The 13,892-nt window shown below is 42.8% G+C and overlaps 1 protein-coding gene across 1 annotated transcript in view; it reads right to left on the bottom strand.

Moving 5' to 3' along the window:
- The window catches only part of LOC142369933 (retinal-specific phospholipid-transporting ATPase ABCA4-like), a 34,947-nt gene that overhangs the window by 17,406 nt on the left and 3,649 nt on the right, over positions 1-13,892 (bottom strand). Inside the window, exons 7-14 of the mRNA XM_075452349.1 lie at positions 11,367-11,456; positions 8,539-8,773; positions 8,153-8,292; positions 5,572-5,688; positions 4,637-4,834; positions 1,698-1,903; positions 1,438-1,614; positions 1,015-1,237 (exon numbers count right to left, since the gene is read on the bottom strand). Coding sequence (XP_075308464.1) covers positions 1,015-1,237; positions 1,438-1,614; positions 1,698-1,903; positions 4,637-4,834; positions 5,572-5,688; positions 8,153-8,292; positions 8,539-8,773; positions 11,367-11,456 — 1,386 coding nt within the window. The remainder of the gene's footprint in view (positions 1-1,014; positions 1,238-1,437; positions 1,615-1,697; positions 1,904-4,636; positions 4,835-5,571; positions 5,689-8,152; positions 8,293-8,538; positions 8,774-11,366; positions 11,457-13,892) is intronic.

Raw genomic sequence — 13,892 nt, 5'->3', positions numbered from 1 at the left:
CCGGCATGGCATCCATGATTTCCAAAAGGAATTTGACATTTTGATTCATATGGCACAGGACAGTTTTCATTCTTTGCCTCAGTCCATTTCATGTTAGTCAAGAAAAGACGTCAGCATTCATTATCATCCAATGATGACTGTCAGCCATTCTCTGAAGCTTTCGATGACTAAATGTAAAGTAGATGATGGAATATTCAAAGTTTTAGGGAACATTCTTCTGAAATTGGTCTAAATTTTTAGATGCAGGTTTCTGCACTTCTGAGAGACTCCACCTCTCTAAGGTGCTACTTTTTATATCCAAAAATGTTTTCGCCTTCCTTACAATAAAACTCATTGGCTGCAACATTTTCCTCCGGCTGAGTTTTCCAGCTTTTTGTCTCCCCATCCCAACTCTTTTGAGGCGTGCCTTTGCCCTCAAATTCAAGATGAGGTAATCTTTTTTCACAAACTAATAAAAGGTCTCACTTTCAACATTTGATACGGTTTTGTGTACTATTGTCTATCAAATGTTGCCTTATGAGATTTGCAAATCACTGCGTTGTGTTTCCATTTACATCCGAGACATCAACCTGCAAAACGCAAGACCATAAACAGGTAGAAGAAGCCTACAGGGCCTGGTGCATTTGTTGCATTTGTTCCATGGAACCTTGTTGGAAACATCAGAATGCTGGTAAAGTATTCCATGCTGAGACACAAATTTTGAAGATTTGAAAATCTGTTTTACCCAAAGCCTCCACAAGAGGTCCCATCAGCTCACTCTAATATATCGTATCATGCCTGAGAGGTATTGTGAGCCGTTAATCATTGACAAGCCCATTCCTGCATATCCAGCAGGATCCTCACATAATTCTCATGACGTTATAGTGTTCACGGTGATGTCATTAATGATTTACAGGGTGAGTGTCCACTGAGTGAGCTATTATAAACAATTCAGTTTTCCAAGGAGAAGACTGTAATGATTCATGGTTAAACAGGGGATTTCTTCACATTCATATCTTGAAGAAGCTTTCTCACCATAATGATGGCAGTGAGGAGAGCTGTGCTGGTGCCCATCATGATAAAGCTGTCAATAAACCACGTGGACCAAATGACACCGTTGGTGACCCCCGTGGCCTTCAGGGTCTCCTTCAAGCGGAGTTCCTTCTCGAGAACAATGCTCTTCACTATCATGGACACGGAGTAGACCCAGGCCAACACCATGAAGATGGGGAAACAGCGGTTCAGTGTCAGCATGAAGCTGGAGAGAGGAGGAAGAGCACAGATATGATGAGGAGGAGAGGGACCTGCTTACTGACGCTTACTCACGCGTCGAGACAGAAATGTGTGAGTCTCACAAGCTGTTGGATTCACTGCCAGAACAAAGCAAGTAGTGAGACACTAATTCGTGACTGCACTTTGGAAAAAAAAGCTAAGAGAGAGTCAGCAGTTCCCACTCACAGATCATCCACGTAACAGGGGTAAGGCATCTGTTGTAGGTAAACCCCCAGAGGCCACTCCTTTCCTGTCTGAGTCTTGATGATCCCATGTTCTATTATGTCCTGAAGGTAAGCAAAGCCACCCCAAACGTAGCGGAGGTCATCCATAGGATCAGCCCTGGGTCCCGGGTCCCAGTACCTGAAAAATACACACATGCTCAGCCTCCGTTTGCTTTATCATGACACTGAATACGTCATTTCCCACTCGAGGGTGATTCTAACCTGTCTTTGACTTTATTGGTGCGCTCCACGGCATCGATATCCATACGGATCTTGAACTTGACATGAGCCGGGACATCAGTAGTCCAAGACTGCATGTTCACAAAGACGAGGCCAGCCCAGAACTTGCCATCCTCAAGCAGGTCCAAGGCCCGATCAGTCACATCGTCCTCGTCAGGAAGAGCCACAAATTTATCGAGGATCATACACTGGCAGGGGGAGGAGGAACGAGAGAGAGAGACAGATATATGAAAACAAGTGATGGACCTGAGAAACCTCTGGGTATGAGATGGAGAAAATGAATAAATCTCAATAAGATTTCTTAGATTTGCAATTCATTCCAAGGAGCTGTAAAAATCTTTTCACTGACATTCAAAAGAGTTAACATTAAGGTAGCGCTCGACTAAAGGGCAGGTAAACAGGATAAATGCTTGAACCACTGTATAGAAAAAAAACAAAAAAATTTATTTTGTTTCTTTCTTTTTGTTTGTTTTTTTTTATTTCTTAGTGGCACTGTCAAAAAGTCAATAGAGATAGTTTAGATTTATTCCTTAGGGACCACAAATACCACATTTTCACGGCAAACTGTGGAGATGTTTCATCCTGCACAGAAGTGGTGGACTGACTGACGAGCTAAGACGGCCGTCCCTTCAGGCTCAAGAGGTGAAAAAGCCCAGAAATACCAGTGCCGGAGTGGAGTCTGAAAGACATTCACGCACTTGCAGAAGAGGTTGTCTCTTCCAAGGAAAAACGTGTCTGTTATAGCCATTCACTGTTAGCTAATGCAAGTAAGCAGGAGCTTGATCCAAAAAGGACTTACTCCAAAACAGCTCTTTACCCCCGAGAGTACGCAGACACCCAAACCCAGAACATGGAAACCCAATTCTCCGTACGAACACAGTCGTGCATCTGAAACGCATGCACAGTCACACTTTTGAAATGATTCATACCTAAAAGACGGAGCCTTTATTTGTGGACGCTTTCGCTCATATGAAGAGTGTGGCCCCACAGGGTGGTGTGACACGCATGCATGCCACCAACGTGAGCCAGCCAAGCATTAAACTCACGCTCATTGTTGTCTCTTTATAAAAGGACAGAGGATGGAGTGACAGCTGTATCTAATCGGCCTCAGTCGTTCCCGCTCTCTCTGTCACACTCAAGTGCTGTAAGCTTCAACTTGGACAAAAACAAAGAGCAGCAACCATCTACCCGGCCTGTCTTCCAGGTACGCCCTATGTCAACCCCCCCCCCCCCCCATAAGCGCAATGAGCCTCTCATCCCGATTAGCCTCTGCAGGGAACAGGGCGCTTTTAACTTTGTTTCAAATGCACTGGCCCCCTCAAAGGGGAGGGGCCTCACAAGAGACGGTATGTGATGTTTTGTTTTTGTTTTTTTCTTAAACCTCCACTCAATCACCTCGAAACAAAAGACAGTGGACAGCCGGTTTGCAACTTTGGCACATGCCCACCTGGGCAGATTTCCACATATCTAGACAGGGGACAAATTACAGAGCCAAAGAACAGTTTATTCAAATCCTCTAATAACGTCAAGAGTGGTACTGAGAGCAAAGTGCTCAGCTAACCAGGGGCATTGAAATCTACAAGTGAAAGGACCTGCGCTTAAATGGATTATTGTTCTGAATAAGCCTGTCCAAGAATTCGATGTTTCAAGTGAAACGAGTGGCAAAGCAGTCCACATTCTTCTCGTCAAAGTTCTAAAGGAGAAGTAAAGAGGTTTGCAATAATGATCCTGACACTTTATATTCATCTGAAAATCTCACTCTTAGAATGCAGTTAGTTTGGCTCTCGGTCACAATCTCAGCACCTGGTCAAAAACAAGATGAACAGATGCCCAAAGGGCATGAAGTTAAAGATGAAACATTCCTCTCCAAAATGTAAGACCAATGAGTGTGTTACTGTTGTTTTGTCTAATTCAGAGGTGAAAATATACGTAAGTTAGGGTACTCCAAGATGTTATTGGATGTTAAATTAAGCTAATTATTCCGAACCGTCAAAAAAATTCAAAGAACCAATCACAGGGCATGAGCGCAGGCAGGCACTACAAGTCAAATACCTTACACAACAAGAAGCAATTGACGGAAGAAAAGGCAACAGTTCCTAGAACAGGGGCAGAAAGATTCTTAGGTGGTTACAAAATGTATTCAGTGGAAGCTGTCTAGCTTCCAGAAGCTAGTTCTACAAAGTACTGACCTTCTAAGGTGCTCAAACCTTTGGCTTTTCCCTTTAAAGCCTGATTTATGGTCGTCTACGGAGACGCTCTCCGTCGTTTGCGTGCATCGGCCAAAATTCCTATCTATCCGTTGAGGCGACGGAGACTCGCGGAGACCGTAAGGGTTGTGATTAGTCGGCTAACAACATCAATTCCGGAATTACTTTTCCGGTTTAGCTCCTTCCTCTCGTAACAACAACACCGCCATTTTTGAAAGAGTTTACTGTGTAGACTCTTTAAACTCCGACATTTTGACCAAATGTCGGTCAACGTTTGGTCCAAATTATTTGCATTTCAAGATCAACAAGCTCCAACTCCAACAACAGTCTTTCTCTCTCGGTCGCCATCGTTCACTGTGAGGAGTGGAATGGAGCCGGAAGGTAAACAATCAATCAACGACTTTCACGATAGACGTCGCGAGATTAGATCGTCTAGCGTAGCAACGCCTACTGATCGGGAGGTGAATCGCCTTGCATATCCGACATCCCGACGGAGAACTTCGAAAGGTTTAATAGCCTCTGCGTGACCACGGAGTCGGATTGACGGATAGCGACGGAGAAGCATACCGAGGCCTTCGAAACAGTAAAAGACTGAAATTCAAAAGGATTCCTTTTCTTTTTTTTTTTCTATTGGAAATCTAGTGATCCTTTACTGTAATTCCACGTACTAATTCACATTCCAGAGACTGCAGTCTTTCAGTAAAGCCTACTCACATCGCCGTATTGATTGAGCATCCGGATGACCCTGTCAGTGAGGTTGAATATGTCTCGCCAGTCGAAATTCGGCACGTCGTACGGACGGTCCTCTGGTGGGCCGTTGTGCAGGAAGTTGAGGATGTGCTTGGAAGAGAATGACGCCTCTTCCAGACTCCTGTCAATGAAATCCATGACAGAGGGATTGCGGATGGTGTCCTGAAACAAAAAGGAAATAGGGTCATTATGTTTGTTTCCCCCTTTTTTTAATGAAGAGCAAAAGCCCTTTGTTTTTTCGACAATATGTTGCTGAGAAATCATAGGGGCACCATAAACATCACAAGTAGGCCAAGAATAAAATGGAAAACAATGCAAGCATAACAAACAATTCAATTCCAGAAAAGAAAAACAATGTTATCGGGTTATTTTCATGAAACCATTAGGACAGGAGATGAAAAGACTTGTGCTTGTAACACGATGTAGGTTAGGACAAAAACAAGGCTTACATAGAGGTAGGAAGAAGAAGAAGAAGAAGAAGAAGAAGAAGAAGAAGAAGAAGAAGAAGAAGAAGAAGAAGAAGAAGAAGAAGAAGAAGAAGAAGAAGAAGAAGAAGAAGAAGAAGAAGAAGAAGAAGAAGAAGAAGAAGAAAAAGAAAAGTATGTGCAGTGTTACAAAGAGAGACCTACATGGAAAAGGGAAAGAGATGGTATATTATGGTAAGATAAGCTTTCATATTCCAGCCGGAAATTCCTGAGACCTCAGCAAAATTAGTCAGGAAAAAGCTCAAGATAAAATAACAACAACATCATTTATCACCTCGTTCAAAGGGACAATTGTTTTGCATTGGACGTCAGCTGAATGGGAAAAGCAAGATAGATCATCATCTGCATCTCATGTCTCGCAGACAGTAATGCTTTTTTTGTGTTACAAGGGCTCCACTCATTCTGTTGTCCTACCCGGATCATCTTGACTTGGACTCCATCTTGGAAAAAGTCCCAGAGCTGAGGAGCCACTTCCTCCCAGGCCTTCCCCATCGTCCTCAGCCTCTCCAGCTCCTCAAAAGTGGTGTTTGCCTACAGCAGAGATGTCCATGTGAATACGGGTCAGAGTATGGAGAAACACGCACAAATGCAAATATTTGGTCACATCCAGTTTCCGGCATAATTTATCACGGGGGGGAAAACACCAAATACACACTTGTGCACATGAGTCAGACATTCAAACACACACACAGTCACAGACCTCCTAATCTCCTGCTACATACCATTCCCACATCAAACTCTGTGAAAGCAGGCTTTGCAAAGACAACACACACATTCTCACCCAAAGAATTCCCGCGGGCCTTTACAGATAACCGGCAACAAATGTACTCACTGCCAAATCGTCAAATATTTACTGCACGCTTATCGTTCAAAGCCATGGATGTGTACAGTGCTTTGTGAGGCGCATACCCAAGGCTGGCTGCTTCAGCATTCACTCATGTGCAGTGGGGGATAAAAGCACTCAAGAGTACACCCAATTAAACGCCTTCCTCTTGTGTGTGTCTGATTCCGGGTGACAATGGAGACAATGAAGCCGGGGTGACAATGGAGGCCGTTGGTGACAACTGGCTGAATGCATTCAGCCGGCCCAGTGAATCCCAGTGAGGTTCCCACAAGTGAGAGCTTCCTCAGTTCAAAACAGCGTGGAAAAGACCAGAAGAGGGGACCTGGATTTCTTTTTGGTGATTTGGTCAAAGGGCGCAGGAGCTAACATGTAGGGGTTGTGGGCCTTGCTTTGCATGCGTGTTCATACAGAAACTGTACTAAATGTAATGCAACAAATCAAATGTTTTTGGGTGCACTGGCAGGTAACCTAAATGCAATTATTTCATTCGTCTTTTTTTATCCTGAAGTTCTTCTGTGCAAAACACCAAAACAATTAGCAACTACACTTCCAACTTACTTTAACTCGGGAACATTTTGAAGGAACAAAGTGATGACAGAAAACAGAAAAGGCGCCCATAGCTTATTATCCACAAGAGCAGTCAAACAAAACACAACAGCGTACATTTAAATGCGACCTTCCTCACTTCGAGAACTTTGAAACGCGCCGATGCGTGACACGAGAGCCTAGAGAAGCCATGTTTTTGGTCTGGCAAAGTAAGAAATGACCTCACGGTCATTACTCTCTTAGTGCATTAACATCCCATCTGAGGGAAACGGAAAACAAAGAGGTCATCAAAGGTCAGGCAGGAGGAAAAACAGCAGCGTGTGTGTCTCATTGTGTGTGTTATTAAGCGTCTTTAAGGACGGAGCGCTGGTGCTGGGCATGACACTGAAAAAGCCACGGCGCCGGTGGACTGTAGCCGTCACCTCAGCCGATCAGCTTGTGCTCTTCCATTGCGACCAAGCCATCCATGACTGCTGCCCCCCTGAGGGGCTTTGGCCAACACTTATCTACATCTAGATACAAAGGGCTGGACATGACATGAGGGAAGCTGATCCCCTTTTATGAGAGGAAATGCATTGTTCACCGCATCAGATTTACTTGCCTTAAAGAAAAACAACGATACGGATGTTGTTAAGAAGCAGAAAGGATCTATCGGTGGTCGTCTGTGATATTGTATTCATTTTGTTGCAAGTTCGATCATCATTATAGGTCTTTATAGGTATTGTTCCATATTTGTATATATTCTCTTTGTGGATCTCTCTCGTTTTTGTTCTGCCATATTTTTAACAATCCCCCTTTTCCACTTTTATTTAGAATAACCACAACCATCTCAAACACATCTTGATGACTTATAAGACTTTCCCTGAAGAATTTCATAAAATGGAATCAGAAGTCAAAAGTTGGAGCTTAGAATGACAGACGATTAGAGTCACATCTGAGTTGACTATGTTCAAGTTGGAAGTCAGAAAACCAGAAGGATTTGCTCACTGACTGGAGTTAGCTATTATTACTAATCTAAGTTGACAGCATTATTACCTTCAGTTCTGCACATGTGAACATGTCAGTGTGTTAAGTGACAGAGGTTGGACACGACTATGTGTGCAACTGATTTGAAGAGACAGGAACTGACAGATGTGGAATTAAACAATTTGTCACAGCAGCCATGTTGGCTTTCGAGTCCAGGGTTGCTCTGGTTGTGCCTACTTCAGGAGTCGTATAATCAGCTCTGGACGTGGTGACGGTGGGGATCCCAAGTTAAAACTGAACGCAACACAAGAGTCTACCTTCCAATAGCTAGGATTTGTATTTGAATGTTTTGAATGCATGTGGCGAAGCTATGATCAAACATAAGAACCACTCGTTCACAAGCTCACAACTATTCATCCTGTGACCTTGTCAAACCAAAGTTTGTTTTCCCATAACAGCAGGTCATGATTTCCAGAAAACAAAAGGCTGATTTCTTAAAAAACACCAGAATAATCAACTTGTGATCTCAAGGTAATGGTATCAAAATATATAATTACAGGCAAGGCTGCTCTCGGCTTCTGTCAAATAAATGAACGAATAAATGAATGATTCATCCACGGTGCGGCTAGTGATGCTTACATTTCTTATGATCTTCCTAACAGCTGGCGAGTCTGGGGCATAGAGGATCCGGCCCATCAGCATTGGCTTGACAGAGTTCCACACCATCCTGGTGGCAGGGTTGGACTCCAGTTCTTTCATAAGATCATTGCAGAAAGGAGCTGGAGGGAAAGATTACGAGGGTAACGACCACTGTTGCAATAAAAGCCAAGTGAGGCCTTACATAGCCAATCATCAGAAAACTGAATGACTCATCACACTGCAAATGAATAATTAGCTTTCCTGCTCATCCCAACGCTCCGTGTATGACAAAGAACATTCGCGGAGAATAATGATGGAAACTGAAATCTTCCCTTTACTCTTTGTTCCTTAACTTTTTGGTCCACTCTAATATACGATCAACTCACTGGTGCTGTTGTCGTATGCGTAGTCGCCCTCGGCCCTGCCGATGCCGATACCCAGGAAGGCTTTGTAGTTATTGTCCTCGTACCAGTTAAAGGAGGTGACTCGAGAGAAAGCCCCCTCAGTGTAGCCGCATATCAGACTGGAGGCAGCAGCCATCACCTGCCTGAAGGACATGTTTTTTTGGAAGAGAGGACTCACGACCTGGAGAAACTCCCTGGAGCTACTCCTATGGAAGAACTGTGAAGGGATGAGAGAAAGCAGAAGAAACCTTTACATATAACATTGGGTTAGAATATAGAATTCATAGCCAAATGCTCAACATTATATACATACAGAACAATTTCTAGAATACGGCCGAGAGGCCTCATGGAAAGTTGACAACAAAAACCTATGTTTGCAATTTCTTATTTGTTTCATCTTTAATTTAAGAGACATATTTACAAAAGTTTTTTTTTTTTTTTTTTTTTTAAGTGTCTTCACTGCCCAACAACGTTGTATTTAAAGCTAGAAACAAATCCAGAATGGGATGCCAGCAACACACTAAAGGAAAGTTGGGAGCGAGGCAAAGAAAGACAGAAAAGTTTAGAGAATAAGAAAGTAACAGAGTTCACATTAATCAGATTAACTGGTGACATGTGAGGGTGCCAGGATGAAGCATCCACAAAAGGCTCAGTTTTTCCAGGCAAATATAGGTTGCGTCTCATCACTGAGTATCTAACTCCATTAGGGAATCGCAGATCGGTTCAAAAGAAAATTTTTCCCAGCAGAAAATTGGGAAGACCTTTAGTCTGTCAACATCTACGGTACATAATATTGTGAAAAGTTTCAGTGCATACAGGCCAAGGACAATAACTACTGTTGTGACTTTCAAGCCCTCTAATACTGCATTAGAAACAGTCGTGCCACCACAATCAGTACACCACATGGGCTCAGGAGTTCCTTGGAAAACAGTGCACTGTTACATGCCGGAATTGGACCTCAAACTGTATTCCCCAAAGAGGAAGCCATACGTCAACTTTACGCAGACGTGCTGCAGTGTTTAACGGGCTTTAAGGGGGAAAAGTGACTACTGTGACGACAGTACTATGTAGCAAAGATGGAAAATAATAATAATAGACACAGATTCCTCTTATACAATTGAAACAATAGTATCCTCAGTTCAGAAAAATGATGAGAAAGGGAGATTGTGACAACGAAAAGCACGCCTTTAGCTCAACCTTGACTATGTTGCTGACATCAAGTTTGAATTTTGTTTCTGTTTTCTGTAGGGCTGGGCGAGTTAACTCGTTATTATCGCGTTAACGAGTTAATTATTTAATGCCGATAAATATTTTATGGTGCATTAACGTAGGTTTTATTATTTATTTTATTATTGTAAAAGTCTGTTGCTCACAGGCTTTTATTTTGTAAAAGTCCGTTGCTCACAGGCTTTTATTTTGTAAAAGTCTGTTGCCGTCTGCTGCGGAACCGGAAAAGAAAGTAATCGGCGGATCCACAAAACATGGAGAAGGGTACGGAACTTTTACTCGGCCATTTTCATTTTAAAGTTCTTCCAGACGGCGGAGTCGACAGAACCAAAGTTATCTGTAAACACTGCCAAGTTGAATTGTCTTCTCACCGTAGTAGTTCCAGTGTAAAATATCACTTAAAGGCAAAACACACACCTGATAGCAGCAAGTCATTCAAGGAAACAGACAGTGGAGCGAGGCTTCTACATAAAAACTACAGAAAGATGCTGATGTTAAAAGTGTGTTTGCACAACAAATGTTATGGCACTTTCATTCATATGGCAGCACATTTAAAATAAAACTAAATGCTAAAAGCTATACACTACTTTTGAATTAATTTTTGGATTTTGCGTACAAATGCGATTAATCGTGATTAATCAGGGAAATCATGTGATTAATTAGATTCAAAATGTTAATCGTAGCCCAGCCCTAGTTTTCTGAATACAATCAAAGTAGATCTCTGAAGACACTGAAGACTGTTTTTTTTTAAGTCGTCTCTGTTGAATAAAGTAAGAAAGGTCTTAACAAACAACAGATTGAAGTTTTTGCTTCCATTTAGAAAAATAACTTTCCAACTTTTCTGGAATTTTATTTAGTTGATCACTTAGGAAACCTCAATTTCCATATGCGAAGGCCCTGATAGCCCCCCCCCTTGCTTCTCTGATTTATGATGAGAGGAACAACTGAATTGTTTGAAATCTTCCACTTTGAGCGGGCACTGTCTGCCGCTCTGACGGAGACATCTGTCTCGCCAACAGGATGTCTGGCTGTCGGCCATAATTAACGTCCCATGGAAACAACAAACAAACATAACAATATTTCCACACGGGCATTGATATTAAAAGTGGAGACAGGCTACTTTTACAATAGAGACAATGTAAAAGACAGTTTCAGACTTAAATACAACAGATCTTGATATTTCTGCACTTCATGCAGCTGGTCTAGTTGTGACTAAGGTACAGCTGACTTAATAAAGACATCTCAGTTGCATGCATGCATTGACTTAACATATGTGACGGAAAAACACACTATCAGATTAACCTTTTCCTTTGTTGGAGGCTTCGCCTGCTCTCGCAGACTTTTTTGCTGTTTGCTTTTGTTTTTTTCCCTCTGTTGGGATGGTCCCACAGTGATGAGTTATCTGTTTTCGAGGCTGGAAGGCATTGCTCTGAATTTAGCCTTCCTAATACGCACTAGAAGCTACCCCCTCCCCACTGTCTGTTTGCGTAAAAACTCAGGCGAGAGGAAGCAACTGTTTCCTGATGGCTAATAATAGGAGGCGGTGAACTTTTGAATGGGAGCTACTGGGCTCGGGCTCTTACCTCTAGCAGCTTGTCCGACGCGGCAGAGACGACCCGGACCCAGAAGTGAATGTTAATGCCGTCAGAGTAATTGTCCAAAACACGAGGAACCTAGGAAAAGACAGATTTATGAAGTCAATCAGTTCTTGGTTAGGATTTTTTTTTTTCTCTACATTTAATCACGTCTTTACACATTCTTTTTATAAATCTGAGGCTATTAGATCATAAGATCTATTGTAGACGGACTCTTTGTAGTGGAAAAACATGTGGAAAACTGACAGGATCTTTCGCCTGTTGTTATTGCTTTCCCTTATCTTCACCTGAGCTCTGCTTTTTTCTTTTTTTTTATTTCGCATCTTTTGGTTTTTCCCAAAGAGCTTGCAGAAAGCTCACAAGACAATGGGCTAAAGGTTCAGGAAGCAGCACGAAGCCAAGACACTGAGCTGCCACCAGAAACATCCTTCCTCTTCAGCGCCCCTGCCTCACTGCATGGGCGGGAGGCTTCGGATGTCCAACTGCAATACCCTGACCGCGTGAGACGGCACCCGATGGCCCAGTATGCACATAGCACGACAGAAAGACTGAACACGGAGTGAAGATTTGTATGAGATATGAAGCCGAGACGTGTTCGTGCATCTAACACAAACAATAACGGACGCGAACAGACGGCTACTACTGAGCCCTCGTGGCTCAGTTCCATGGGATTATGGATGGACGAAGACGAGGCTGAGGGCTGTCCCTGTTGCTGTCTGTCTTACTGCGGCTCATGTGTACTCTCAGCATGCACTAATTACTAAACACAGCGGTCTCCACGCTAAGCTAATAATAGGAAAGAGGCTAAGTCAGTCTACTCAGCTAATGCGTACTGTTTTCATAGATTGTTGACATTGCTATTGCCTATTTGGGCTGCAGCGCACTCTTAATTTAGCCTCTTGTACATAAATAATTCATTTACTGACAGTGATTACCTTTGTCTAGCGCTAAGATGCTAAAAGGGATAGTTTGCCTCTTTTGACATGAAGCTGTCTGACATTCCATATTAGCAATATCGTGATGAACGATTTTATGATGCAAATGTATTACTCTTTTGAACGCATGTCGTTTTGAGAAGCAAAACGCTTTATTTTTCAAGCCCCAGCCAACTAGCCGGACTACCTTTGTCAACGCCAAAACGAGGCCGGAACTCGGCTCACAGGACGCAGCAGGAGTAAGTCAGTATTCATAAATAATATTGCTAGTATGGGATGTCATACAGCTTCATGTCAAAAGAGGCGAACTATCCCTTTAAACAATACAATCCAGCCAAAAAGAGTGAGCGTGATCGGACAAGACAACGTCACATTGAAAATGATCTTGAACGCACACCTCGGATGCTCAAATTAGTCTTTTTTTTTCCCTCTTTCAGCAAGAATTATTTTTGCGGTGTGTTTTCCTGAGAAACATCTGCTCCCCCCTATGAGTCAGGGCTCCTACGAAAATACCAACAACTGTTTATCCATTGTGTCGACTGGCTTTGAAGGGTTAGCTTGCCAAGTCTGATTTGGATGCGATTTGAGTACAAAGTGCAGGCGTGAAGTGCAACCAAACTATAACTCAACACTTTGCACTGGGCTTAACGATTGTGACGATGCAGTGAAAGAAATAACTGAATCGTAATAATTCAGAGCACGCAAATCAGCTTTGTTAAAACATAAATAAGTTCTGTTGTAATTTGAATTGCAGTTACTTGATAGAGATCCTTGAAATACAATTTGTTACATCTTCTATTTCCTTTTTAGTGTATGTGCTGGTGACAATATTAAGTGAAGAAGCCAATGCACCTTCTTTGGCTTCTAAGGCTTTAGGTATCAGACGTGTTTGGTGTGAGGCATTTGTTTGCTGGGGTGTGTTTGGTTTTTGCCAAAGAAGCAGTGGCCGCTCCAGGGTGTCTCCTGCCGGTCGCTCCAAAGGCCGCAGGGGCCGGCCGCTGGCCTCCCACGACCCTGAATTAAATAAAGCGGGTGAAGAAAATGGATGGATGCTTTTCACCAATTGGGTGCTGCGCATCATAACCGTTGCCATTGTCTGCCCAAAGGAAATTGATCCGGATGTCCAAACCTAAAGTGTGCTGTGAGAGATGAGGCTTTCTTTTGTAAACTTTAACACTTTAGGATGAACTTGGTGCGACGAATGAACTTGGTGCAACGAACGAATAATCGGTTGATCGAGTGCATTTTCATCACAGCAGCGCTTGGCTGCTACACACTCTCTTGATTCTTATGGAAGCAGCGAGGGCGTACTTAGTTTTTCACTCAACGTTTCTGCATTTTTGATCAGTTCCTGTTGAATAAATAATGGGGGTTGTATTAACCACGGGGCAAGACATCTTATTTACTATGTAGAGATACATGAAACCTTAGAAGTGAAAAAAGGTGCGCGTTGTTTTCAGCGTGACTGTATTGTGTAAGTTTCCCGCTGGATAAATACATTTCTAAAACTAATAAACTCCTAATGGTTTTGCTTGCTGACTATTTTACCAAGTCAGATCCTACACAGACAAATGCCAAC

Source organism: Odontesthes bonariensis, chromosome 20 (genome assembly GCF_027942865.1).
Source record: "Odontesthes bonariensis isolate fOdoBon6 chromosome 20, fOdoBon6.hap1, whole genome shotgun sequence".
Taxonomy (NCBI): domain Eukaryota; kingdom Metazoa; phylum Chordata; class Actinopteri; order Atheriniformes; family Atherinopsidae; genus Odontesthes; species Odontesthes bonariensis.
This window is presented reverse-complemented; position numbering and strand designations above follow the sequence as displayed.